At 41.7% G+C, this 27869-nt stretch overlaps 4 protein-coding genes across 4 annotated transcripts; 1 reads left to right on the top strand and 3 right to left on the bottom strand.

Moving 5' to 3' along the window:
* Positions 1-1485: 1485 nt before the first annotated feature.
* LOC120111761 (protein CUP-SHAPED COTYLEDON 3-like) lies at positions 1486-3071 on the bottom strand. The gene is made up of 3 exons (XM_039129652.1): positions 2921-3071; positions 2568-2836; positions 1486-1500 (listed from the first exon to the last, which is right to left on the bottom strand). The coding sequence occupies exons 1-3, from the start codon at positions 3069-3071 to the stop codon at positions 1486-1488; spliced, it is 435 nt and encodes a 144-aa protein (XP_038985580.1).
* Positions 3072-12433: 9362 nt separating this feature from the next.
* Positions 12434-14625, bottom strand: LOC103720570 (pentatricopeptide repeat-containing protein At3g02650, mitochondrial). Its single transcript, XM_026809801.2, has one exon. It carries the CDS (start codon positions 14573-14575, stop codon positions 12710-12712), a length of 1866 nt encoding a protein of 621 aa, XP_026665602.2. The 5' UTR covers positions 14576-14625; the 3' UTR covers positions 12434-12709.
* Positions 14626-17995: 3370 nt separating this feature from the next.
* Positions 17996-21317, top strand: LOC103720561 (protein SINE1). The gene is given in 5 exon segments (XM_039129545.1): positions 17996-18208; positions 18858-18997; positions 19228-20399; positions 20401-20568; positions 20661-21317. Coding segments are annotated over 3 exon segments (1860 nt in total). The 5' UTR covers positions 17996-18208; positions 18858-18997; positions 19228-19235; the 3' UTR covers positions 21189-21317.
* Positions 21318-24365: 3048 nt separating this feature from the next.
* LOC103720560 (photosynthetic NDH subunit of subcomplex B 2, chloroplastic) lies at positions 24366-27701 on the bottom strand. Its single transcript, XM_008810323.4, has 3 exons — positions 27192-27701; positions 25899-26363; positions 24366-24754 (listed from the first exon to the last, which is right to left on the bottom strand). The coding sequence occupies exons 1-3, from the start codon at positions 27648-27650 to the stop codon at positions 24560-24562; spliced, it is 1119 nt and encodes a 372-aa protein (XP_008808545.1). The 5' UTR covers positions 27651-27701; the 3' UTR covers positions 24366-24559.
* Between the last annotated feature and the right edge of the window lie 168 nt (positions 27702-27869).

A 27869-nucleotide genomic window follows, 5' to 3' on the forward strand; every position in this document is an offset into this window, starting at 1 on the left:
AGCCGGTGGCCGGGATTTTCGGCGCCGGCCCTCCGATGCCTAAGTCAGAGGGGGCGAATGTATAAGAAAAAATATATGTCCAGAGTTTCAGCATCCAGCCCCCTCTAAGGTGGGAGGGTTCCCCTTTTATAGAGGGGTACTGGATTACCCGTGATAAGACGGGGCAGAGTTACCATATAGTTGAGCATGTCGTATGAATTAATGCATGATCGTGTGAATTAATGCCTTGCCGTAGGAGATCAGGCCGGAGCCAAGGAGTTGTCATGGCTGATCAGACGCAGCCGAGCAGATTTGCCGTGGAGGGCTTGAGATCTGTAGATAGCAGGAGCCATGCGCATTAATTGTTGGATAAGCCGGAGGTCTGCGGAGACCACGCGCATTAATTGTTGAGTAAGCCGGAGGTCTGCAGAGACCACGTGCATTAATTGTTGAGTAAGCCGGAGGTCTGCAGAGACCATGCGCATTAATTGTTAGTGGCGGTGGCAGGGGACGATCTCTGGTCGAGCTGCAGAAGGATGTGACCGCGGCGGGTGGATGGTGAGGTCGGGCTTCCGAGGTCGAGAGTTCCTAGGTCGGGCGCCTGGTCGAGCGCCAGGTCGGGTGTTTGAGGTCAGGCACCTGGTCGGGCGTCCGAGGTAAGGCGCTTCCGAGGTCGGGCGCTTCTGATCACGTGCTGGCTCACGTGCTTTGGGGGGACTTGTATTTCCCCCAACAAAAGGTAATATGAAGGTGAGTATAACCATTCTTCATAAATCTATAAGGTCCTCTGGGATTGCAGTATCAAGCCAATCATGGAAGCAAGCTCTTGGAAATTCATTTTGCTTTACCTTCAGGTTTTATTATCTTGTCTTCCTAAACAGGATGCCTCCATGAATGAAGCAGACAAATATTGGAATCTCTGTTCGACCTCTGTGTTCATAAATTTGTTATGCTGTGTTTCTCAGAAGAAAGGGCCCGATCTTTCCATCTCTAGAATCTTTTATATAAATCTTCAAGGATTGCTTAGAATGATCTTGATAGCCTTGCAGGTATTCCAGAAGTTCTGTTAGCAAATACACGAGGCAATTTGTTCCTTTGGGTACTCTTACTTTGTCTTTAGGCTATCATGAGATTTTCTAGGAATTACAGCTACCTAGAATCTATGGGTCTGAATTTCTATCAGCCAATTTGTTTCCCCATTGTGTTCTGCGTGGTGTTTTCTCAACTGTATGCCGTGCTTATAGCCAGATGTCCTGTACTTCCTTTATTAGAAATGCATAAGCAGGTGATATCGATGCAAAGAATTCATATTACTGCTCTACGTCATTGCATATTTCTTGCTTGGATGTATTCCCTGTGTTCACCAGGGGATTCAGGGAGACGTCATTTTCCGCTCAATATTCCAAGCCTTTCATCCGTTGAAGTAGGAATAGTCATCGCCCCGTGTCCTGATAGGACATATTGACGCCTCCTCCCTCAATAAGAAAAGAGGTAGGAAAAGAAAAATTAGCTATAATTGTCCTGCAAAATACAGAATCCAAACGGCGAACAGAACAATGCACAGAATTGAGAGAGGAAGAGAAATTGAAATTGAACACAGAGATTTACGTGGTTCGGCAATGTGCCTACGTCCACGAAAGCGAAACGGTCGTAACTTTCACTATAACCAAATAACAAGGGTTACAAAATATTTATAGCTAAACCCTAATCCTAGAGTCCCAATCCCTATCAGCATCCCTGGTAAAATAAAATATTACATAATTATCCTAAATATAAATATATTCCGTCGCTTCGCTCTGCTCCGTTAGAATACTAGTGTACCACTCAAATAAGAATATTACTTAATATGAGCCACTTATTCTGACAATAATACAGTACAGAAATAGTGGAAGAAGTACTCTCAAAACATAGGAAGAGGACAAAATTATCTATCACAAGAACAACTGAGCAGGAAGCATGGAAATCCATAAATAGGAAATCAGCAAAGGCTACTTTCGATGGGAAAAGGTAAAAAATATTCTCAAGCAAATAGAACAATTGCCAATGTTGCAGGAAATCCAAGCCTGGAGCAACAGCTTCACATTATCCATCATAGCAAAGGGAACAAGCGCACACCATGCTTATGGAGCCTGATAGATGCGGCCCATATGCTTATCTAGACACGTAGAAGGACAAAAAGAAGAAAAAGCAAAGAATACATAAACTGTTCTAAAGACACAACGAAACATATAACAATCGCCCCCAGGCTTGCAATCCGATAGAGCTCAAACAGCTTCGTATTGGCTGGTCCCTCGGCCTTGGCCTGCTCTTGTCTTACGCAGCACGCATACAGCAAACTGTGCTCATGGGAAAGAGGAAAAAAGAAAAAAAAAAAAAAGAGAAAAAATCAGCACTAATCTGCGGCATAAGTAGTTGAGCTTCTCATAAGTAGTTGGAAATAAGTAGTTCAGTTCAAGTGGTATGACACCGTCTCATGTCTCGCAGCATAATAAATATATTGTTTGCAAAAACTAAACAAAATAAAAATGAAAATATGGAACATAGAAAAATAAAAATGGAACCAGAGCAGAGCGGGCATCTGTTCTTACCTTGTTGTTGCTCCTGTTGGAATTAAGGGTGTACTCGGTCATGGCCCAAGATGTTGAGACGTATTCTCCAGAAGGTTCTGGTCGGAAGAAAAATTTGAATTCCTGCTTGTACCCCACAATCTCGCTACTCTGATAGATGGTCTTTTGTCCCTCTCTAGAATTCCAGCAGCCCCTCCCGTCGACGGTGCACCGATCTCGAGTCGGTGGACCCCGCACCGGCCTGTAGAAGCACTCTGTGTAGTAGTACAGTCTTTCCAAACTGCGAACGTCTACAGGAGCCACATCGAGCAAGAGTTAGGCGTTTGCGAATCAAATGAATATTGGGTTGAATGCTGGCTCTGTATGGAATTTACCTGGGGGTTGCTCCACCTGGAAATATCTGAGGTCCCCTTGCATAATGAATCCGCCGTCGAGAGGCTGGCCAACCTCGGCATAATAGCGGAGGTAGAACAGTATCTCTTGGTCAGTAGGCTGGAAGTGAGCACCAAGGGGAAGGCCCTCCATCTTTGCTTTCCTGCAGGAGCTTCCGGTTCTTTTTATGGATGGAAGGGGAGGAGGGGGAGGGTAGGATTTATAAGAGCAGGGCTTCCCACTTCCTTGGTGGCGGTCTCGCCATCTTGGCATCAACATATATAACAAAACAAGGGCCTTCCCGTTCCTTAGAGGACGTGAAACTGAATTGTGATGCGCTTCCCGCTCGCAGTTGACAATAGGCCCTTGTATCCGCCTTCGTTTTCCACCTCGAAGGATGTGGAACAAGGGCGTTCCTCAAACAACGCGGGTGTTGAACCCGGCCATCACCCCTTCCCCTCTTCCCAGGGAGGGAGAGCGACCGGGAGCGACACTCGTATCCCTCTTCTCATACAAAATCCATCCTCTTTGTCTAAGGAACGGGGTCGCCTCTCTGGCTAGCGAGCGCGCCTCCCTCTTAGCACCACCCTGCCCTCTCCTCAAGGACCCGGGTGTCATCTCTTGCCGCCCCCTCTAACACCACCCTTCCCTCTCCTCAAGGACCCGGGTGTCATCTCTTGCCGCCCCCTCTAACACCACCCTTCCCTCTCCTCTAACCCGGTCATCCCCCGACCCCACTTCACAGTGAGGGACTCGTATCCCTCTTCTCATACAAAATCCACCCTCTTCTCATACAAAATCCACCCTCTCCTCGAGGACCCGGGTGTCATCTCTTGCCGCCCCCAACCCCTCCCCCTCCCCACCCCACCCCCAACCCAACTCCCCAACTCCAGGACATGGGTCTTGACTGAGTACACCCTTCATCCCAATAAGAGCGGCAAAACTAAGGTAGTAGAACGTTACCACATGAATTAGTTTATGATGCACCATCCTAACAGCTCTTTTAATCGGTGATGCTGCCTTTTCGTTTGGTTCAAATTGAGTGCAGAAGGCCATCTGCGCAATCCAAGAGGAAGGAAGCTCGAGGCAGTAGACCGGTCTGACCACATTGCCAGTTATAAAGCTTTCTATCGATATCTTGCCGTCGATGTCCTCCATTTATGTTACTTACGTTGTTCTTGTTTAACATGTCATGCAAAACTTTGGGGTTCGGTCGTTGGATCTGGTCCAAGATGTGGTTTAAGTTTATCTGTTTTTTTTTTTTGTCTACGGTTGTGTATCCCCTGTGATTTCGTAATAATTAATATGTTTGCAGTTCTATCTCCTTTCATGCAGCAGCTATTGTTTTGTGTACTTAATTACAGCGATTTTTAGTCCTACTGCTCGATGGCAAGCACAATTCCGTCTAATTAACCAGGAGTATCAGTTTGGGCTGCGTGGCGTAAGGCCCAAATCAGGCAAGGTTACTGTAATAAATGGCTATTGACACGGAGCCCGTTAGTCCCAGAAAGTTTTATTAATTGAAGGGGAGAGAGAATATTTTTTATTGTAATGGGAAGGAGAGGAGGAATGCTAGAGCTGGAACTGGGTCTGGAGCAAAGTCGCGGCAAGACTGTCCCAAGTCCTAGTTGGGATGAATCCTTTCTGGCTAGAACCCTTGTAATCTCTAATATCTCAAATCCAATCCCAATCAAGCTTGATGACAGAGCGAGCAACTGACATTACCATGGTGTTGTTGTTGCTTCTGTTGGAATGAAGGGTGTACTCAGTCATGACCCAAGTTGTTGCGACCTTTTCATACCATTTCGGGCCCAATCTACTACATCGTAATCTTCTTGACTACATCGATACTACATGGGTCATGACTGAGGACACCCTTCATCCCAATAAGAGCGGCAAAAGTAAGGTAGTAGAAGGTTACCGCATGAATTAGTTTATGATGCACATCCTAACAGCTCTTTTAATGGTTGATGCAGCCTTTTCGTTTGGCTTCAATTGGGTGCAGAAGGCCATCTGCGCAATCCAAGAGCAGGGAAGCTCGAGGCAGTAGACCGGTCTGACCACATTGCCAGTTATAGAGCTTTCTATCGACATCTTGCCGTGGATGTCCTCCATTTATGTTACTTATGTTGTTCTTGTTTAACATGTCATGCAAAACTTTGGGGTTCAGTCGTTGGATCTAGTCCAAGATGTCGTTTAAGTTTATCTCTTTTTTTTTTCTATAGTTGTGTATCCCCTGCGATTTCGCAATAATTAATATGTTTGCAGTTCTATCTTCTTTCATGCGGCAGGTATTGTTTTGTATCCTTAATTACAACGATTTTTAGTCCTACTGCTCAATAACAAGCATAATTCCGTCTGGTTAACCAGAGAATCAGTTTGGGCTGGGTGGAGTAAGGCCCAAATCAAGCAAAGTTATAAGGAGTTATGCACCGAGCATGTATCGCTTAAAGGTGACTCTGTTACGGTAATTTCTTGGCTTAATACTTTCTTCACATGCAAAATTAAATATAATCCCGTTGGGTCGGATATTTTATATAACAGCCCAGCACCTTACCCAAAATGGCTAGCCAGAAGGTATTATTTAGATTTCTTGATCCTGTATAAGTACTCAAGATCTACCCAACGAATAACTGATATAGAACTAAATACACGCCTGCACGGATCCTTACATACTCCTCCGTTTCAAGCCCTGGCGTTTTCGTCAGACTAAGGATTCAAATCTAATCACAAACACCATGATCAGCCCGTGGTCAGCCCCAATGGATCCATGTGGCAGTGTCCCCCAATCCACGTAAGTTATGGGCCGGATCTGCTGCGATATTATTCATAACAACCCAGGACCTTACCCAAAATGGCTAGCCATAAGATATTATTTGGATTCCTTGATTCTGTATAGTACCCAATATCTACCCAGCAAATAACCGATATGAGACTAAACGCACGCCTCCATGAATCCTCACGTTTTATCTTGGAAAGCTTCGAGGATGGTGTGTTACATCTCTCATGTCTATATGAGGCTAATCAAGCAGCCGATTATATGGCAAGTGGTACTCTGCGAGGGGATCTTGTGGGTGTTCTAGATCCTCCATTTGCAGCCATTCTTCAAGTTGATGCGTACAACACTCCTTATATCAGAAATCTATAAATCAATAAGAAAACTATTCTCCACGCTCCGTTGAGTTAGAGGGTCCTATGAGAAAAATCAACTCTGTTATCTAAATCTATAAGGTCCTGTGAAAGGTAATATGAAGGTGAGTACAACCATTCTTCAGAAATCTATAAGGTCCTCTGGGATCGCAGTATGAAGCCAATCATGGAAGCAAGCTCTTGGAAATTCATTTTGCTTTACCTTCAGGTTTTATTATCTTGTCTTCCTAAACAGGATGCCTCCATGAATGAAGCAGACAAACATTGGAATCTCTGTTCGACCTCTGCGTTCATAAATTTGTTATGCTGTGTTTCTCAGAAGAAAGGGCCCGATCTTTCCATCTCTAGAATCTTTTATATAAATCTTCAAGGATTGCTTAGAATGATCTTGATAGCCTTGCAGGTATTCCAGAAGTTCTGTTAGCAAATACACGAGGCAATTTGTTCCTTTGGGTACTCTGTCTTTAGGCTATCATGAGATTTTCTAAGAATTACAGCTACCTAGAATCTATGGGTCTGAATTTCTATCAGCCAATTTGTTTCCCCATTGTGTTCCGCGTGGTGTTTTCTCAAGTGTATGCTATGCTTATAGCCAGATGTCCTGTACTTCCCTTATTAGAAATTCATAAGCAGGTGATATCGATGCAAAGAACTCATATTACTGCTCCATGTCATTACATATTTCTTGCTTGGATGTATTCTGTGTTCTCACCAGGGGATTCAGGGAGACGTCATTTTCCGCTCGATATTCCAAGCCTTTCATTCGTTGGAGTGGGAATAGTCACGCCCCGTGTCCTGATAGGACATATTGACGCCTCCTCTCTCAATAAGAAAATAGGCAGGAAAAGAAAAATTAGCTATAATCTAGTACAGAAACCGTGGATGAAGTACTCTCAAAACATAGGAAGAGGACAAAATTATCTATCACAAGAACAACCGAGCAGGAAGCATGGAAATCCATAAATAGGAAGTCAGCAAAGGCTACTTTTGATGGGAAAAGGTAAAAATTATTCTCAAGCAACCCTACATCCACAAATAGAACAATTGCCAATGCTGCAGGAAATCGAAGCCTGGAGCAAAAGCTTCACATTATCTATCATAGCAAAAGGAACAAGCATACACCATACTTATGGAGCCTGATAGATGCGGGCCATATGCTTATCTGGACACGTAGAAGGACAAAAAGAAGAAAAAGCAAACAGTACATAAACTGTTCCAAAGATACAACGAAACACATAACAATCGCCTCCAGGCTTGCAATCTGATAGAGCTCAAACAGCTTCGAATTGGGTGGTCCCTCGGCCTTGGCTTTCTCTTGTGTTACGCAGCACGCATACAGCAATCTGTGCTTATGCAAAGAAGGAAAAAAAATCAGCACTGACCTGCCGCATAAGTAGTTGAGCTTCTTGAGTTCAGTTCAAGTGGTACGACACCGTCTCATATATCGCAGCATAATAAATATATTGTTCCCAAAAACTAAAGAAAATGAAAATGAAAATATAAAACATAGAAAAATAAAAATGAAACCAGAGAAATTACCATGTTGTTGTTGTTGCTCTTGTTGGAATGAAGGGTGTACTCAGTCATGACCCAAGTTGTTGAGACCTCTCCTCCAGAAGCTGTCAGTCGGCGAAATCTGAAATCCTGCTTGTACCCCACAATCTCGCTACTCTGATAGATGGTCTTTTGTCCATCAGTAGATTTCCAGCGGCCCTTCCCGTCGACGGTGCGCCGATCTCGAGTCGGCCGACCCCGCACCGGCCTGTAGAAGCACGGTGTGTAGTAGTACAGTCTCCCCAAACTGCGAACATCTACAGGAGCCACATCGAGGAAGAGTTAGGCGTTTGCGAATCAAATGAATATTGGGGTGAATGCTGGCTCTGTATGGAATTTACCTTGGGGTTGCTCGACCTGAAAATATCTGAGGTCCCCGTTCATAATGAATCCATTGTCAAGAGGCTGGCAAAAAACGGCATAATAGCAGAGGTAGAGCACTATCTCTTGATCAGTAGGCTGGAAGCGAACACCAGGGGGAAGGCCCTCCATCTTTGCTTTCCTGCAGGAGCTTCCGGTTCTTTTTATGGATGGAAGGGGAGGAGGGGGAACGTAGGCTTTATGAGAGCTTATTTGTGGTAGCAAAGGCTTTCCCCTTCCTTGGTGATGGACTCCCCATCTTCGCATCAAAAACATATATAATAAAACAAGGGCCTCCCCGTTCCCCATCTTCGCATCAAAAACATATCTAGGCATTCCAATCTCCTCAAGGAAGGGGAATGAGGATGACTAGGTTGGATGAGTGGTTGTCTTTTGAATTCTGCCGCCCACGTTCATCCAGAGCACCAAGCTGCAGCCCTTCTCCTTGGGGAAGAGGGGAGTTGGTCTCCCTGTTGGTGGCAGAGGAACTGTGACGAAAGCATCAAAGAGGTGGATTTTATTTCAGAATAGGCCCGTGTATACCCTTCTTTTTCTTCCTTAGATGGATCGTGATGTGCCGAAGTCTTCTCAACTCTCTCTGAGGAGTGAGGTTCAGAGTAGGCGTGTATGCTCCTCCTTTTTCTTCCTCAGAAGGACGTGGATCTGGGACCCGGGTGCGTAACTTTCTTCCCACTCTCACTGAGTGGGGAAGGCCAGGTGGGGTATTGTGTGCAACATATCAGGGCTCGTACCGCAAGTTATTATTTAGGAAGATGTTATTTATATTTTTTGATTTTGTATAAGTATCTAAAACTTATGTACGGTATTATTTAAATTTTTTGATCCTATATAAGTATTTAATATTTATTGGGCAAATAATCAATATGAAATTAAACATATGCCAGGAGAAACTCATATATAATAACTGTACATATTGGAACAAGGAGGGCTCCTCTAACCCGGTCATCCCCCGACCCCACTTCACAGTGAGGGACTCGTATCCCTCTTCTCATACAAAATCCATCCTCTTTATCTAAGGAACGGGGTCGCCTCTCTGGCTAGCGAGCGCGCCTCCCTCTTAGCACCACCCTGCCCTCTCCTCAAGGACCCGGGTGTCATCTCTTGCCGCCCCCAACCCCTCCCCCTCCCCAGTCCCCACCCCCAACCCAACTCCCCAACTCCAAAGGAGGAGGCAAGACCCTTAATCCAACTCATCACTGATGACCACTTCTAGCTACTGCTCTCCTCCTCGATAAACAGAGACTGCCATTCCATCTCTAGCGACCACCCTCATTCCATCTCCCCGGGGAGAGCAAAGCCCCTTCCTCACAGGATTTCCCTCTCCCCAGGGAGAGACAAGCCCAGAGGCTCCTGTCCTCGCTGTTAAAAACCGCCATGGCCTTCACGATTTCTCCATCAAGCATTGTAGAGATAGGCAAAGAAACAGAGCATGCCCTTCAACGATCAAGAGATTCTTAGGTTCCTCCTCGACTACACTCATGGTCACGAGCGGTCGTCGTGGGGAGCGATTGATCCAGTTCGCAATCCTTACCATTGCCGGCCCGATCTACTACATGGTAATCTTCCTGACTGCATCGATACTCTGTTTCTGCTGCCCCGCAATCTTCTTCACTAGCTTTTCTTGTAGGTGGGTGCACGCATGGCAGCTCAGGTGTATCTTATTACTACGTTGAGTGCGCCGAGAACCTCAAGACCGAAAAAGCGGCAAGTCGCCGATGGTATTGGCTACTGGCAGCGCTTCGGCAGAGAAATAGCAGATGGACATGGGAGCAATGCTGTTATGTACAGGCAGGCGTTCAAGTTTATTCCACGAGGAGATGGCCCCAGGACTTGGGTCATGACTGAGTACACCCTTCGTCCCAATAAGAGCGGCAAAAATAAGGTAGTAGAACGTTACCACATGAATTAGTTTATGATGCACATCCTAACAGCTCTTTTAATGGTTTTTGCTGCCTTCTCGTTTGGTTCAAATTGAGTGCAGAAGGCCATCTGCACAATCCAAGAGGAGCGAAGCTCGAGGCAGTAGACCGGTCTGACCACATTGCCAGTTACAAAGCTTTCTATCGATAGCTTGCCGTGGATGTCCTCCATTTATGTTACTTACGTTGTTCTTGTTTAACATGTCATGCAAAACTTTGGGGTTCAGTCGTTTAACTTTGGATCTGGTCCAAGATGTGGTTTAAGTTTATCCTCTTTTTTGTTCCTATGCTTGTGTAGGCCCCGTGATTTCATAATAATTAATATGTTTGCAGTTCTATCTTCTTTCATGCGTCAGCTACTGTTTTGTATACTTAATTACAGCGATTTTTAGTCCTGCTGCTCGATAGCAAGCACAATTACGTCTATTTAACCAGGTGTATCAGTTTAAGCTGGGTCGAGTAAGGCCCAAATCAAGCCAAGTTATAATAATAAATTGGTATTGACACGGAGCACGTCAGTCCAATAAAATTTTTTACGAATTGAAGGGGAGGAGGAATATTTTTTATTGTAAAGGGAAGGGGAGGAGGAATACTAGAGCTAGAACTGGGTCTGGAGGCAAAGCGGCGGCAAGACTCTCCAAAGTCCTAGTTAGCGGGGAGAGAGAAATGCGGAACACATGCTAAGCCCAGCCCATGGAGAGGCACGAAAACGGTAGACTGGGTTTACGATCACAAGCTAAGCCCGAACACATGGAGAGGCAGCCCAGCCCAGCCCAGCCCAGCCCAGCCCAGCCCAACCCACCTACCATGCATTCTTTGTCAACGGGACCACGCCTCACCCCATGTGGTGCTGTATAAATAACAAATAGTAGAACCCGAAGACCATCCCGTTGGACAGGGATTGCATCTTTCGCATGGAAGAAGGAATCACCTACCTTCGTGCGAATCCACCATTGGATCGCCAAATGGTTATTTTGAGATCCGTGCAAGCAGTGAATGAGAGAATTCGGAATGTTTTTAGATCTGTGCATGGAGCGATCCAATGGTCGAATCGTGGACAAAGATCGATCATCGTTTCGAGTGAAAGATAACAATCCGAAACCGCTGCCCTCTCCTCAGCGAGCGTGAGAACGACTCCGGCATCTTTCCGTGTTCTCTTCTCCTACATAACCCATCCTCCTCCATGTTCCTACGGTCAGCTCTCCATCTAGCGAATCGGGCACCCGTCCTTTCCTCAAGGACCAGGTCACCATCTTTTTTGGTCATTAATTTCTTTCTTCTTTTTTTTCTTGATATCTCTGCTCTCCCTATTTGCCTCCACACCAGCCGGGAAAGGGCGAGGCCCTTACTCGTCTCATCCCACTAACTAGGATTCTGGGTACAGCCTTAAAATTGAACACCCAATATTGCTCCAACGCCATACCCCTCCTTCCTAAGTAGAGGTGGACTCCCAAAGTAAAGGCCTGCTATGCCCTTGGCCATTGGATGAAACCAAGACACTTTTAAAGATTTGTCATTTCTCAGAGAAGGATTTCTCATTGATGACACGCAAGGGGTCTTCTTCTTCTTCTTTTTCTTCTTGATGATGCTCTACGTCTTGTTTTTGTCGGGTGAATGAAGTAACAGAAAGTGCATGTCATCTTTACTAGGATTTTCTAAAAACAGCCTTCTTGGCAGGAGCATTGAGATAATGCACTTCCAATAGTGTAAAATAGACATGAACAACTATGCTAGAGTATCCGCAAAGAATCTAGTATTTTCAAGTGGTACTCTTAATACATAAATGTTGGTAGTTTACTCTCCTAAAAGGGAGGGGAGAAAAGTTGATTGCATTCTATTCAGAAATGAACTCTTACCGAACCAAACATCATCAATAACGTATGCACTTTGGATTGGATAATCTAGAAATTTCGTAGAATTTGCAGCATTCTTCCCAGATGAACATAGGGGATTCACTGTCCACACCTGGATATTTTTATCAGCATACGAATGAATCTTGAATTAAATTAGCATTTAAACACAGAATTGCAATATGATAAATTTCTGAAAGGGCATGATTGGGAGTTGATTACTTTTTCAGATGATTATATGCTCATTATTCTCCAATGGTGTACCTAATCATGTGTGGTTCATCAAAGAGCAATCATACAAAGGATCCAACTCATCATCTGTTAGAAGCCAATCTCTGATTAAAGAAAATAGGGCATTTCTATTCAAGAACTCAGAAATCACAAAATATTCACGCCAAAGCAGAGGTTTTGGAAGCTAAAAAAGAAAACGTGATTACCTCAGCATCAAGACCTCTGGCTGGCATGGCCACTGAAATATCAATATCATTAGCAAGCACAATCATTATCTTGCAATTCTGTTACAGCATTGCAGCAATGGAGTGAAAAATAGCTTGTTTCAGACTTTTAGATGTTTGATACTAAGCATCCAGTGTCTTTTGAGTGTTCATGCGATCATAAATATATTTTAATTACTACTTAAGTCAACAATACACACAAAATGTGAATAAAAAACAGCAATTTCTGAATTTGGAAAACACAAAGTAAAACAATGTTTGGACACACCCATTGTGATAATATAGAAGAAAACATTTGAAACAGAATAAATCCCAAAGAGAAGATGCTTCTAATTAGCTCAGTATTTCCAACTCCAGCCCAAAGATTGATTTTGTATTTTACCAAAACAGCTAATACTCTTTCTCAGCTTGAAAAAGGAATAAAAGCAGGATTTAACTCCAGCTGCCTCGGCTCATAATGACCTAGACTATCCCACGACGAGTTACGCTTGAAGGCTTCGTCCTTTTGACTGTATCTCCTCCTCTTCTAGTTCTTTAATGGCTGCTATAAGGCCGCGCGTAATCCCCTTAAGGTGCAGACCACTCTCTTTCATCTCTGCCAAAAGCTTCTCTGCCGTGCGCCAGTCCAAAGCCTTGAGGCACAACGACTGTATCATTTTATTATACTCATCTGTGTTTGGCTGTAACCCATCTTCCTTCATCTCCTTCATGCATTCAAGTGCCTTCTCAAACTCCTCCATCTGGCAATAACCACGAATAAGTATGTGGTAGGTGACAGGACTCAGCTTAGGATGCCTTTTTTTGGCTTCACAGAAGATCTTATAGGCCTCATCCATCAGGCCACCCTTTGCAAAGCCACTCATGATGACACTGTATGTATAAACATCTGGCCTCAGTCCTCTACGCTCCATTACTTTCGTCAAAGCTATCGCATCCTCCATTTCTCCTCCTTTAGATAGCGCAGTGATAACATAATTGAACACGGCATTTCCAGGTGCAGGCCCTGAATTAACCATTCTCATTAACAGTTTCTTTGCTTCATGCAGATTTTTAGTCCTGCATAAGCCCTGAACAACTGAAGCAAAAGGTCTATTTGCATACTTGAGAGACTCCCCCGAGTATTCCTCTAGTAATTCTAGAGCTATAAAAATGGTTTCATCATTGCTAGATAGGCCACCAACCAATACCTCCAAGCAAGATCTCGGTGGATATATCTTATTCTCTTTTGCCTTCAGATACACCGAGTGCGCTTCTTTCGCCTTCTTTCCCCTGCAGAAGAAAGTAATGATCTTTCCGACCTTCTCGCCATCAGGAAGGCTTCCTGAATTTAGCATCCTCTGACAAACAGGCCAAGCAGTATCAAACATGGATCGCCTGCCAAGTGCTTCAATTGTAAAGTAGTAAGTGTTAGCATCTGGATTACAGCCGAACTCATCAAACTTGTCGAAAACCTCGAGACCAGCTCTGGCCTTCCCTAGCTTCCAGAAAATGGCGATCAACTGGTTAAGAGTTTGAGTATTTAGCAATCCCATCTCACATCCAATCTCCTTAACCAAATCCCACAACATGTAAGCTTCCATCTTGCTAAGATCAGCACAACTGCTAACTCCTCTGACAAGGAGTTCCAAATTCCTCGAACTTTTCACCGATTTATCATTCCTCGAAGCCCAACTGAAGAAACCAAATAAATTTTCTGCTGAAACAAGTGGAGTTTGCAGAACCCTAGCCACAAACCCTTCGCTCAAACTCAAATCCATCTTGTTTAAGCCCGATTTTAATTGCTCTTGCGAAGTACTTTGGAGAAGAGATTGAACCTTCTCGACTTGCTCGATGTCGATCTCTGCAACCCCATCTTCAGCTCCTCCTAGTGTGTCATCCGGCGTAAATATATCCGCGGAATCGTCACCACGGACACTTTCTTCCCACAAAGAACTCAGGCTGCTCTCTCCTTCAACCTCGCCATTCTCCTTGACCACACCAAAATCCAACGAAGAACTTTCTGATTCCCCCGAAACCAAGCCGGGATTGGAATCCAAAGGAATAGCGTCGGATTCATCGCCAAAAACCGAATTTTGATCGACCGCGGACTCACCTGACTCCACAAAATCAAAGGTAGAGACTTTTCCAATCTTCTCTCGGGACTCCGTGTCGCTGCCGGATGAGAAGAATCTAGGGTTTTGGTGGAGCGATCTGGTGGGAAAGATCCATTTGGATGGAAACGGGGTTGGAGGTGGGATTTGGGTTAGGGTTTTGGAAGGGCATTGGGAAAGCAACGGACGAGGAAATCTTCGAACGGAGAAGGAGGAGGATTGGAGAAGGAAAACCCTAGCCGCTTTGGACCTCCACATCTCTCGCTTCTCCCCTGTACGATGTGGAGGCTGGAGAACAGACGGATTGAGAATGCTTTCATTTTTTTCACTTTTATAGCCACTCGCATATACAAAAATATAACAAATATATCTACGGCTCTAAATGTATCCAATCTAAATCTCAATGCAAAAGAGAGAGAGACAAAATGAATGCACCTCCTAAAATTGGAGAATATTTGTCAACTAACATTAATAGTAAATTTCTCTAATAATAAGGTGCCCTCACTATCTATACTTGTCCTACAACTTATATTGATCAAGAAGGATTATTATACTCGATGCGAACTACTTTTGCTACTATAGATAAGACTGTACAAGATTTCAGAGCAAGATCCACTATATGAAAAAGCTAAATCTCGAGCTAAATTTTTAGAAGCCATAACTTGGCCATATAATGCTTGAATGAGATGGTCGTTAAAAAAAGCCAGATAATTTTTTAAGCTCGTAGTGCCATCTTTAAAGTTGGTCAAACTATTTTTTTTTTGTAAGAAAGACTCTGATTGGGTATATATCGTAATTAGGAATGAATTAAGTGGAGTAGCTAAAAGCAAAGTTGATATAAAAGCTGTGATCCACCATTCTCAATTTTTACTAATCATGCCTATCTTGGAAAAGTAGAGTCCTATTTGAACTAAAAGATAAATTCAACCTGAATTATGTAAGGACGTATCTTACTAGCATAAATAGAAGCGATGTATCTCAATTTATTATTCATCAATAAAAGAAAAGGAGTCCTAGAACCTGCGTTCATCAAATTATCTTCTTTTTCCAAATCTTTTTGAGAGCGTTGAGTTGAATAGTTTGAGCAAATTCTTCCTTCTACTAGATTCGATCACATATGTCTAACATTAGCTACAGTATAAGATAAAGATGCTTAAATATCTTTATTTGTTACTACTAGTTCTATAATAATTAAGAATTATTTAAAAAATAAATTTATTCATAAAAGAAGATATATGAAATATTTATTTATAAATAAAGGCTTCAAGCTGGTGCATTATATGTTGATGGATGAGTCTCATTGTGCTATAAATAACTATATATTACCATATAATTGGAACTCTCTAGGGGTGCATCTTAATCCCTAACTTCTCTCTATCGTGGCGCCCACCATGCTTGCATCCATTACTTAATAGGAGAGAAAATAGGAGCTGCCCCATCTAATAATAGTCATACACAAATGTATGTAGCTATGAATAATAATAGTGAAAAAGAAGTTCCCTGATCTTGGAGTCCACCTTCTCCACATTGGTTATCCTTGCCCTCCCCCTTAAAACTTCAAAATGACCCTCCACTTGATAGATACACACACAAAAAAAAAAGAAAAAAAAGAAAAACACTCTTCATTTACCATTGGGCTCAACAACAAAGAATTTGTATCTCAGTCGAACTCGTATTATTATCAACAAATAAGTAAATCTAAACTAGATTGCTTACAATTAAGGTAACTTGATTTACATATCATCTTGCAAATTATGAAGAAACAAGATATTTTTGTAGTTCATCATTTTCTGCATACAAGATGGATAAATCATTTCTAAGCAAAGTAGCCAATCTCTAACTTAAGTAGTCTAAATTTGGCTGCAAACCTCTTCTCCTTTATTCTTTATTCTTCATTTGTCTTGAAAAAATTGCATTGAAGATTGGGACATCTTTGTTCCTCCATTCATTTTAAAGATCATAATATTTATTATAGACACCAAATTAGATTGTTCATGTGCATCACACATGCTAAATGCTAGTGTATGATAATATTAACCAAAAAAAGAGAGTGCCTTCTTCGCATCATTTAAAAAATAATGGCAATGATATTGTTATAAAGAACTTTAGTGTTGGTAGGTGATAAAAGCTTTCTCTTGGTAAATTCATGCTTGTCCCTATGGTCACACACTTACACCTCTATGCTTAGTAACCAATGATGGTTTGAATCCCGGGTGATGCATCCAAAATACTTATGCTCGAGTAACATAAGCCTCCCTTCATTTTTTTTTCTCTCTCTCTCTCAAGGAGAGGAAGAAAAGGGAGCTTCCTTTTGAGATGAAGGCAAGTTATCCATAAAGTGCGTATCTAGCGACCTTCTTTTGATTGCTATTTGGAGTTGAAATGTGATTTCTTTTTTGCATGTTTTTGTTGACTCAAAACTTATCAAAAAGTTTTGAACTAGCTAGGCGAGTCAAAATGACAATGATAACAAAAGATATTATAGAATATATTGTAAGGAGAGTAATATCGCTTTTCATCTTACTATATTAGCAAGGATATAAAAGGGTTGGGTTAGGATCATATCTGATCAATTCAAATCCATAATCAAATGTTTGATAAGTTTATTATGTTATTAAAATTTATATTTTTCCCCAACTTTTTTTGGGCATAAATAAATTCGAAGTGATGAACCTTCTAGCTGAATAACTAAACATGTTAATTCTCTACATTATGGTTCTTTAAGAATCAACTGCTATAGTTTCTATAGAAATACTAGATTCTAATTATATCTAAGCTGCATATTACATTTGAAGCAAAAATATAGTATGCAAATATTATGGCATGCAAAATATGAGTATGAAGTACATTTATTATGCTAAACATGTATGAAATTTTATTTTATCAAAAAAAAAGTTGTATGAGATTTCTATAAGGAAACGATGGAATATATATTCATGAATGTAAATATAAATGATTATCCAATTATCTATTGGGGTATTAGTTTTAATATAGGTTGCATTTGCTCTGTTTCGACCAACTATCTAATTATCAAGCATCATTTACAATTTTATATATTACTCTATTATATGGAAGGAATTATTTTTAGATTATTTGGATATAAGTACATAACAGTCTATACATATTGAATCTATGCAATCAGTATGGTTCTTGCAATGCCGGATGTTTTATTAGCATTAATATTCCATCATGCTAAAAGAATTTCGACACTCAAACATACCTAATAATTTTGCACATGAGACATGTTTGAATGACAAATGATGAGTGGATCCAAGTCTAGCACCATTTTTCTTGTGCAAAGGACATTTGAAAAGATATCAACATGTTTATCTTAAAATAAAAATAAAAATGCTTTTGAGTATCCCAGTGAAATTTCTGTGGCCGAGTTGTGATTAAGAAACAAGCCAACGTGGGAATTATATGGAGAATCCGAAGAACGTTTCCTGCGGGTCCTGATCTAAGATCATGTCAAGCGCACGAATCGGAAGGTCCGATGAAAATTACCAGCTGGAAATTTCCAAGTCAACGGTTTGGAAAATATCGGCGCTTTTCAGACAGGGGATGGCGGGGTAATTTCGTGGCCAAAATTCAAATGCCATGGTACCCTCCCTCGGATACCAAACCTGGACCTTCCCTCCTCCTCTTTTTCTAAATTAAAACCCAGCTAGCCCTCATAAATTGCTTCCTCACTTCTTACCCATCTCGTTTGAATTCTTCTCAACCCCTTTTTACCCAGATCTGAAGCACCCTAATTCCATCTCTCCGTTGTCTCCTCAGCTATTCCTCTTCCCACAATCCACAAATCTGAGCACCAAAACTGAAGATAAGTTATGATCAATTAACAGAAAAAAAGATACCAAGTTCTGTGCTCTTTTTTGATCTCCAAATCAGGTCAGTAGTTTACAGAAATAGTTATTTATTCTTTGTTGGTTATTCATTGTTTTGCCAGATCTAGGTTTGTATAAGTTTGAGTATCCTTGGGTCTATTGAAGCCCAAATTATTTGTTTCATCTACCCTCTCAATTTCTCATACATCAGTTTGTGCATGGGATTTTTTTAAATAGGAGAAGAGATCAGACATCTGAAAACCATTTGCGAAGATAGTTTCCGTTTTTTTTTTTTTTCTTTCTCTGTCCCATCCCATTTAAAGCTGCAAAAATGCTGAGCTCCAGCGAGCGCAAGCAGGGCTCTGCTCAAGCTCAGCTTTGAAGAAGAAGAAAGAAGATCTTGTTTGGGAAACCCATGGGAACATAAACTGATGTGTTTCAGAAAATTCATATATATATATATATATATATATATATATATATATATATATATATATATATATATATATATATATATATATATATATATCAACTTTCGTTGTTAGGTTAAGATCTAAGTTTTTAATGACTTTATTGTACCAATAAATTTTGGTTTTTAATAACTAAATCTAAAAAATAGTTTTGATCTACATATGCTTTACAATTCAAGTTTAATTGAGCTAAACATGAGCGCACAGGGAAAAATTAAGGCTTGGTTTCGTTATTGACTTCAGTGACCGCGCAATCCCTTCTTGAGCTGAATCTTTGAGAGAAAGGGAGGGAAGCACGTCTGTAATATATTACATGGGTCTGAAATCTCGAGAATTCGAACCCTGAACCTCTAGTTATGATTCAGGGGGGAATGACCACTGAGGTAATCCTCAGTTCAATTTATTGAGTTAGATACTTAGATGTGTTGCTCACGTGTAACTTGCTTGTTTCCGAATTGCTTCTTTTGTTGTTCTTCTCCCTGAATTCTTGATGACCCATCTCATATCTTTGATCATTCTTAGATGCTCATCTTTTTCAGCTAACAACAGAAGGATGAAGTACTTAAGGTTATACTGAATCAATTAATTAATTCTCTTTGTGTTTGCCTCATAGCTTCGTCAATGGGCAGAAGCCTTAGTCCATTGCTTCGACAAGAATTGGCAAACCTCGACAAGGATGCTGACAGCCGTAGATCTGCCATGAAAGCTCTAAAGTCCTATGCCAAGGATTTGGATTCCAAGGCCATCCCTCACTTCCTTGCTGAAGTCTCCGACACCAAGGGGCCTGGCTCATCCTCTGGGGAATGCACCATATCCCTCTATGAGGTTCTGGCCAGAGTTCATGGCCGTAACATCGTGCCACAGATTGGCAACATCATGTCCACCATCATGCGCACATTGTCATCGAGTGGAGGATCCTTTCCACTGCACCAAGCTTGCTCCAAAGTTGTCCCTGCAATTGCTCGGTATGGGATTGATCCTTCAACCCCAAATGATGAGAAGACGAGAATAATTTCTTCTCTGTGTAAGCCTCTATCCGATTCCTTGATGGGTCGACAAGAAAGTACTGCCTCTGGCGCGGCGCTATGTCTGAAGGCTCTTGTGGAATCAAATAACTGGAGGTTTGCCTTGGATGATATGGTTAATGATGTTTGTCTAAAAGTTGCTGGGGCTCTGGAGGAGAAGGTGACCCAAACGAATGCTCATATGGGCCTGGTGATGGCTTTGGTGAAACACAATGGTCTGATAGCTGAAGCTTATGCAAGGTCGCTTGTGCGGTCTGGTTTACAGATTTTATCCATCAGCGCTGCAGAGAGTAATTCCCAGAAGCGTCTCTCCGCCATTCAGATGGTTAATTTCTTGATGAAGTGTGTGGATCCAAGGAGTATCTCTTCAGAACTTGCTAAAGTAGTCGATGTCATGGAGCATTGTCAAAATGATCGCATGCCATTTGTCAGGGGTGCAGCGTTTGAGGCATTACAGACTGCAAAGATGATATCTGGACAGAAAGGTTCTAGACATGAAATTGTTTCAAGCCCCATCCCTGAAACAAATTTTCGTAAGAGAAATGATAAGAGTCCATTTGGTACCAGGGGCAGTGGCTCTCATTCTGAATTTGCTTCTCCAGAGTCGCAGACTATCGATTCTTGCATTAAGTATGAAGTGTTCACTGATTCACCTTTGTCGGTCGGGCAGTCTTCTTGTAACTTTGAATGTGGTAGGCGTACTAACAGGCGACTCTGGAACAATGATGGTGGTGGGGTGGATATATCTCTGAAGGACGGTTTTTTTCATCAAAGCCTGCTCGGAAAGTAGTGATGCAAAAGCTGAGCTAGAGCTGTCTAGTAAAGGCAACCTGGGTGTCACAAATAAAGAACAATCAGAGGCATTTTCTGGATTTATACAGGGCAGTGCCACAAGCACAGTAACAAGAGATACTACCCCTAGTCCTCAGGTATGCGAGTTGAAGCATAATGATTTTTCTGATTAACAGTGTTATGTTGACATAAACTTAAACTTCGTGTAATGATATTGATGGTGTTCCAGAGGTCTCGGCCACAGCTCACCATTGATGATGTAAAAATATACACAACTCCACGGAAGCTTATGCGTTCTCTTCAAAACTCAGCTAATGTCAGCTCTGGAGGCCCTGACCAACAACATAATCAGATTCTTGCAAGTCCATGTTCAGGTAAAGTGGAATTGAATCCAATGGTATCATTAAATGGAGATAGTCATACTCACAACTTAAAATCCGAGGTAGCAGAGAAAAGGAATAATGAGAAAGTGATGTTGTTGGGCAAGCATACCCTTACTCTGAATGAAGAACTTGTGCCGGATGGCACTGAATCAGTGTCATCCACTGGTGATGTTACAGAAAATAGTGCTTGCAAAATATGCAGAGAAGACTACGAAGATAATTTTAAGGTTTCGGTGAAAACCAAGAAAAGTCTAAAGTATGGAATAGCAGCTATGGGATTTACTTGGAGCCTTTTCTTGATTCTTGTTGCTGTTATTTTGTCTGCATTGAGAACTGAAAATGATGAGCTTTTCTTTGATGTTGTTCCGACATAATATCTCCTTGTAGGCTTTATGTTATCTTTTTCATGCTCCTCTCGCTGTATGCTGAGATTAATGAACAATTCTGACTGATGATTATGTAATTTAGACTGGCTAAATGCATTACTTGTGCACTTGACATAATTGTAGAACTGCATCTAGATAGAATTGAAGTCCTGACTCTAACAGTTGGAAGGCATGTATAACGTATTGGAGCTTTACATGACAAGTGAAAGACTCAATATATTAATTTCTTAAAAACTTTTCACCCATTGAAGTTGCTTATAAGCAATTTACTCCTAATCTGGCGTTGAAAAGTTTCAAGCATTACGAAGAGCAAAGCAGTTAGTGAAATAATATCTTTTTTGAAATGCTTGAGCAGTTATCCAGACACAACTCAATCATCTATTGCATTACCTTTGTACATGGTTCCTTTATTGGCACTTTTATTTTCAAGTTCTTGTGGCTTAGAATAATTGGTGATGTTTACAAAGAATATCTGTTAAAATGAAGTTGTCATAGCTATCCCTTTCTTCAATGCAATAGCCACATTTGCAGGGATCAATCTATTGTTAAATTATCTTTGATTCTTCTGAATAGGATAAGGAATAATGATGCAAGTTGCATTTAACATTTTCCAGCAAAATAAATGTTACTTCTGTCTTAATACAGAACCAACCATTCATTAGTGGTTGAAACTCTGCAGTAGCAACCCCTGCAGGATGTGTTGTCCCAAATGTCAAGCTACCAGGATGCTTATAGTAAACGTTAATCTCCAAGATTTAATAGCTTTTAGTTACACAACATGATGCAATTCCAGGTTCTCTATTTATCTATTCTTTGTAAATGTTGAGACTAACTGCAGTTCTTGTCCTGTCAACTCTCACTTTATTTCATGTTAGTATGATCTCATTTGCACTTCAAGTTTCCCAAATTTCCCCCCTTGTAATCAATTGACCCTTTTTCTCAAATCTACTCACAAATGATGAGAAATTCTGTTCACTGCTCAATCTAAATGAAGATAAAAAAATTATGAGCACTTGTAAGTTTTGTAATGAAAATACTGAACATATAAGTAGCCTTCCAAACGACGCATAAATTTTCGTAGTAATTAGACAGCAGCCTTGTTTTACACAGAAGAAGACCCCCTGCGATCTATATTGTCTTGTTTGATTAGAGGTTGTGGTTTTTGCAAGTGCCGAGCTCCCCTCCATGTGCCTCTAGGACCCTGAACTATAGGTATAAATGTGGCAGGTGGGCTTATGCAGACATATGCATATCGAGCATAGCATCCATGGTTTGATCCAGGGCTGAAAACATAAAACTAATCAGATTGTGAACACTACCAATGATTGTTAACTCTCTTGATGCACTGGTGTAGATCCTACTCATTTTCTGTCATCTGTACAAAATCATCATCTTCTTCTCCCTCCGGTTCTTCTGTTTTGAATCCTTAATTCATTGGTTTGTTGTTCATTGTCCTTCTCATCATTAGTTTTCTGACTAGAGAACAATGCTTGAAGTGCTTTCTGAGCTAATTATTGGCTTGAGATTAAGGATCCTTTTCTGCTGGTGGTGAATTCTGACATCATTGGCTCTTTGCTATGGTAATTTGAATCTTGCAGCCCAACAGCATAAGTCGCATTAGGTGTGCTTTGAGGTGGCTTATAACAGAGCCTGACAATTGGAGAGATTGATGATTTGGTTCCAGTGACAGTAAACTCCAAGCCTAGGAGATCTTGATGCAGTGTCACCAAGAATACCAAGAATTTGACTTCCATCATGTTCTCCGGAGCACCGGATAAAAGCTCCAATTCTATGGAATATTGTACAGAATAATTAAAACTAGGACCATGAAATAGTTGATAATGAGGCAGTTCAATACCACCATGGCAAAAAGAGGTGTTTTTTCCAGGGATGGGTTCTAGGATATTACCAAGATTTTGGCCTCAAAAGATTTGGAAGGTGAAAACTAATTTTTGCTACTTAAATTTCAAGGATAAAATGACTTTTTTTTTTTTTTTTGCTGAATACGGGTGCTTCATACAGTACGGGTACGAATACACCCAATAAGATCAAAATACAATACCTCACGGAGTGCCAATGGCAGCTCCGCCTCCCCCGACCAGAGGGCATACCTCGAGTGGTGGGCCGCGTAGGCAGCCACCCAATCGGCTGCCCCGCCTCCCTGAATACATGCTTGGCCAGAATGCCCCCCCCCCTCACTCATCATCATCACAATATCGCGAATCAAGGGGTGGTCTGTGCCCTCACCCCCCAATCCCCTCTGAATCCACCAGACGACAGTGGCCGAGTCACCCTCCAAAATAAGCGAGCTGGCCCGCAATACTACCCGCGCATGTCGAAGGCCTGCCCAGGCTGCACGCAGCTCTGCTCCAGGAACCGATATATCGAACAGCTGACAGCCTCCTGCGGCCACTACCCTAGAATGCGGGCCCCGTATGACAAAGCCTGCACCGCCTCGCGTGCCGCCATCCAAAACCGACCCATCAAAGTTGACCTTGAGGAAGCTCGGGGTGGGGGCTCCCAGGTAAAAAACACCAACTGAGGAGCTGCCGAAGCAAGGGGGGAACCCGAGGTGTCCCGAGCTGTCAAAGGTCTATCTGTATAAGGGGCGGGTCTGATCTCCGAGGCCTGTGCTCGAGCAAACTCTGCCGCAAACCTCGGTGACACCCTGCGCTCACCGAGAGTACGGGCATTCCTTGCCAGCCAGATCTGAAGTGCTGTGCAAGTAGCTCTAATGCCCTCCTCGCGTGTCCATAAACTGGCTAGCCACTGCCGTATCATCCTAAGAAACTGTAGCCGCGCACTCCGGGCCCCCTGCGGGATCCCAGCCCACTGCCATGTCGATCTCGCCCATATACACTGGAAGAGCACGTGGTCCACTGACTCCTCAGCTCCACAATGTAACTCTTAAGTACTGTATTTTAATTTACTGAATACACTAAAGGGATCATGGCCTGAACTCCAGATTTCCCATCAAAAAGGAAATAATTTGAGGAACTGAAAAGAAGGAATCTTCCCTTTTGTCACTGATGACTTTGCTTGATCCATCAAGGTTCACTCTCCAAATGCATCCCCCCCCCTCCTCAAAGGATTTGATGATCCCAAATTTGTTTTGATCTTCACAAATATCAAATTTCATTCATCCATACACATAATGTTGAATAATTCTCATAAGAAAACATGTTGTTGCAAGATATAGTCATCATTGTGCCATTACACTCACCATTAAGTCGCACCATGAGAAAGTAGTATCATATTACAATTACTATTCATTGGAGGTAATAAATACAATTTGTGTTGGTAATAGAAAATAACCAACCCTAAATCAAAGACATTATATTACAATTTCATAGAAAATATTACAAATTATCATGCTCGATGACCTGTGCTGCTCTCCATTCCTCACCAGGATTCAGAACCACAGGTACTAGCATTGAAGCAGGACCAGTGCAGATGAAGTAGTCTTTCCCATATCTTTGAGAGAGAGAACCAGGGCTACATAAGTAAATGTCATCATACCCCATCCTTATCACCCTAAATCCAAGACCGCTACCCTGTAAAATATGTTCATGTACTTTATTATTGACAGAAAACGCATACCCTCATTTGGTTAAACATAATAGTCAACATGTCCAGAGTGTTCTTATATTAGTCTATTTGTGCATGAAACGATTCTATCCTTCAAGAATTCTGTGAAGAAATGCAACGAAGCGATCTGAGATTCCTCTTAGTTTCTTAAAAGGGTTAGATGTTAGAATTATAGTTCAGGAGTACCTTCCTCTCTATTAATTTTTTTCTCAAACTAACACTCCCTGCCTACTCACTAGATGATTCTACTAGAAAGAAACAGTAGATCATTTTGAAAATCACAAGAGGTTGAGGTAACAACTGCTAGTCTACAAATATATTAGTCATATAATAAGAAAAGACAATACAAGAGAGTCAGATGGTACTATGGCTTCTGAGTATTATTCTGATTTTAGAATCCAGTCATGTTCTGTGGTTTAAAGAAGGCAAAAAGTTAGCCTCATTTAGACACACACAACATAAAAGCAACCATTTTATTATGTAAGAATAATTAAAGGAAAAACTTGTTTGCAGAAGCGATACATAGCTCATGCATGCATGATCTTAATCCAAGCAAACCAATTTCTGGATAGGTTTTATAGATTAATAATGGAAGTTCTCTATTATACGATGACCATGTCTCTATAAATTTGCCATGGCAATAGATGGATTGTGCTTACTCTACATTTTCCCAGACACAATGTTTCATACTTCACACCCTGCATCTATTTTTTTAATTGGCTTTGATATAGCTACTGTTGCACATACATTAATCATGTAGTACATAATAGTCCTCTAAAATTGTCTACAATTTTATTAGTTATATATTTTAAGGTATGCTATTTATTCACAGTTAGGTGTCAACTTGCTCAGTGAAGTCATTGAGTGCTAGTTACCAGTGAACCGGGTTAGAATCCTGTCCTCACCAGATTTGGCCATGCTTCCTCTTGTCCTAGTTCTCAATATCACAGAGAACCAATTTCAAAGATATTAATATCTTCAGTATTAGAAACTAATTACCGAAATATTAGACTCTTATTGGGGGTTTTATCTACTTCAATAATTTTAACAGAGAAAAAATGAAGATTAAGAGATAAAAAAAAAAATCCTAGATGAGAAGAGGAACAATACCTGATCAATAGTTGTATATTTGGAGGGTGGAGTTCTATATATACGCTTCAGTCTCTCCATTGGAGGTGCAGTATAGACTCGACTAAGCTTGCCCCTCAAGATGGTGTACAAATCATCCTCTACAGTCCATGAATCCTTGACCTCCTTGTCAATATCCTTGCTGAAAGCAGAACCCAGGAAGGAGTACCAACTGGGAGGTTCAGGTTCCATTGCATCAGCTGGAGACAAGATACCAAAGCTAGAAGACAGAGGTGGGTGTGCACAATAGGAGCAGCCCCTGAGCCCCTCGACTGCAGAGCCATACCGGCTTTTAAACCTGAGATGGCTCAATATGGCACTTGTGAGCTTTACAGACTCTGCTCCCTTATTCTTTACGACGACTGCGGTTGCCATGCTGAGGGGATAGAGAGATACAATGTATGTTATATGGAGTGAGCCATCTCCATTTGTGCAGCTCAATTCAACCTGCAAAAGATGGCCAAAGAAAAAGAGGTTCCCACTCGACTCAACTATTCATTCTGCAAAGAGAACAATAGCAATGGAACAAATCCAAACCTCAAAACAGATTAAACATAAAAAATATTTGACAACACCATCAATAATCAAATTGTAACTAGAAGGGCATTAGGACTGAAAAGATCGGATCCCTGCATTCATTAATCTTAAGATCCTGCCCATCTTTCTATCACTCCACAGAGGGCAAGGCTGCAATATACCATGTTCTCTAATGGAGCTCCTATCCACAAGAGGTAATATCCTGATAATACTTACCCAAAAGTTATAAAATTATGAAGTATACCATAATAAATATGCAATTATTGTTTTAATAAATTCTTGATGATAAGGATATAAAGAATTAGCTAACAGGCTAAAGCACCGAAACTCAGCCAATGATCCAAGCAAAGGGAAATGACATTCTACATGGAGAAGAAATTTTTGAGCAATAAGATTCTAAATTCAGAATCTCTAGCACTATCCTAAGCATAATCGATCTTTTTTTTTTTGTGGAATTCTCTGAGACAGTCCCTGGGGAATGTCATGCTCTTCTTGTTGCTTTAAACTGTTAGATCGAATTTTTCCAATTATTAATATCAAAATATTCTCTCAAAAATATTAATATCAAGATAAAAGAAAGAAAAGGAAAAAAAAAGAAAAAGAAGAGCGCGAAAAAAGATGGGCTCAGATTTTTCAAATTCATCAAAAATTACAGAACATACTTTATAAGAAAAACAATATCTTCCATCAGAAAAAAGGAGCAGTATCTGAACTAGCATTAGAACAGGATATTGCTACCTGCACTGCATCAATGGAATCCGAGTCGGAATCCTTCACAGCCCACTGGGAAGCGCTCCAAGGAGAACCATCAGGATTCAGTCTTGATACGTCATTGAGAACCAAACCAAGTCCACCTTTCACCAAGCTAGCGGCATCCGACCCGCCGCCGCGAACAGTGTGAAGCACCTCCTCGAATCCTTCATCCTTCCAGTAGACCTTCGGCTTGTAGGATGTGATAAGCCCATCAGGTATGCGTAGGTGGAGCGAGCTCCCGTTTCTTACTCTCAGCTCGACGGTGGGGACATCGCCGGATTCGGTGAACTTAATTCCTTTCCGGCCAAACCTCTTCTCAAGACTCTGTGGAGGAGCTGGGGTGGTGGTGGTGGTTGTGGTGGAAGGAGAGGAGGAGGAGGAGGAGGCCCTGATGGGAGAATGGGGATTGGGCTTGGGGAGATGGAGGGAGAGCAGAGAGGCCATGAGAGACTTCTCTTCTCCCTCCACACATTACAGGGGCCTCATATCTTCACTTCAGGATAGTTTGCGTCCTTGTCTTTATCCAGGCCTTCTCTCTTTTTTGTTCAAATATCAGTTGGCCACTTGTAACAATTTTATTGGTTCACCTCACCACGCCAGGCAACGGATGGTTACCTCAAATATCTTCCAAGTGACGCACTTGATCTCTTTATAGCAGCCTTT

Source organism: Phoenix dactylifera, chromosome 8 (assembly GCF_009389715.1).
Source record: "Phoenix dactylifera cultivar Barhee BC4 chromosome 8, palm_55x_up_171113_PBpolish2nd_filt_p, whole genome shotgun sequence".
NCBI classification, from domain to species: domain Eukaryota; kingdom Viridiplantae; phylum Streptophyta; class Magnoliopsida; order Arecales; family Arecaceae; genus Phoenix; species Phoenix dactylifera.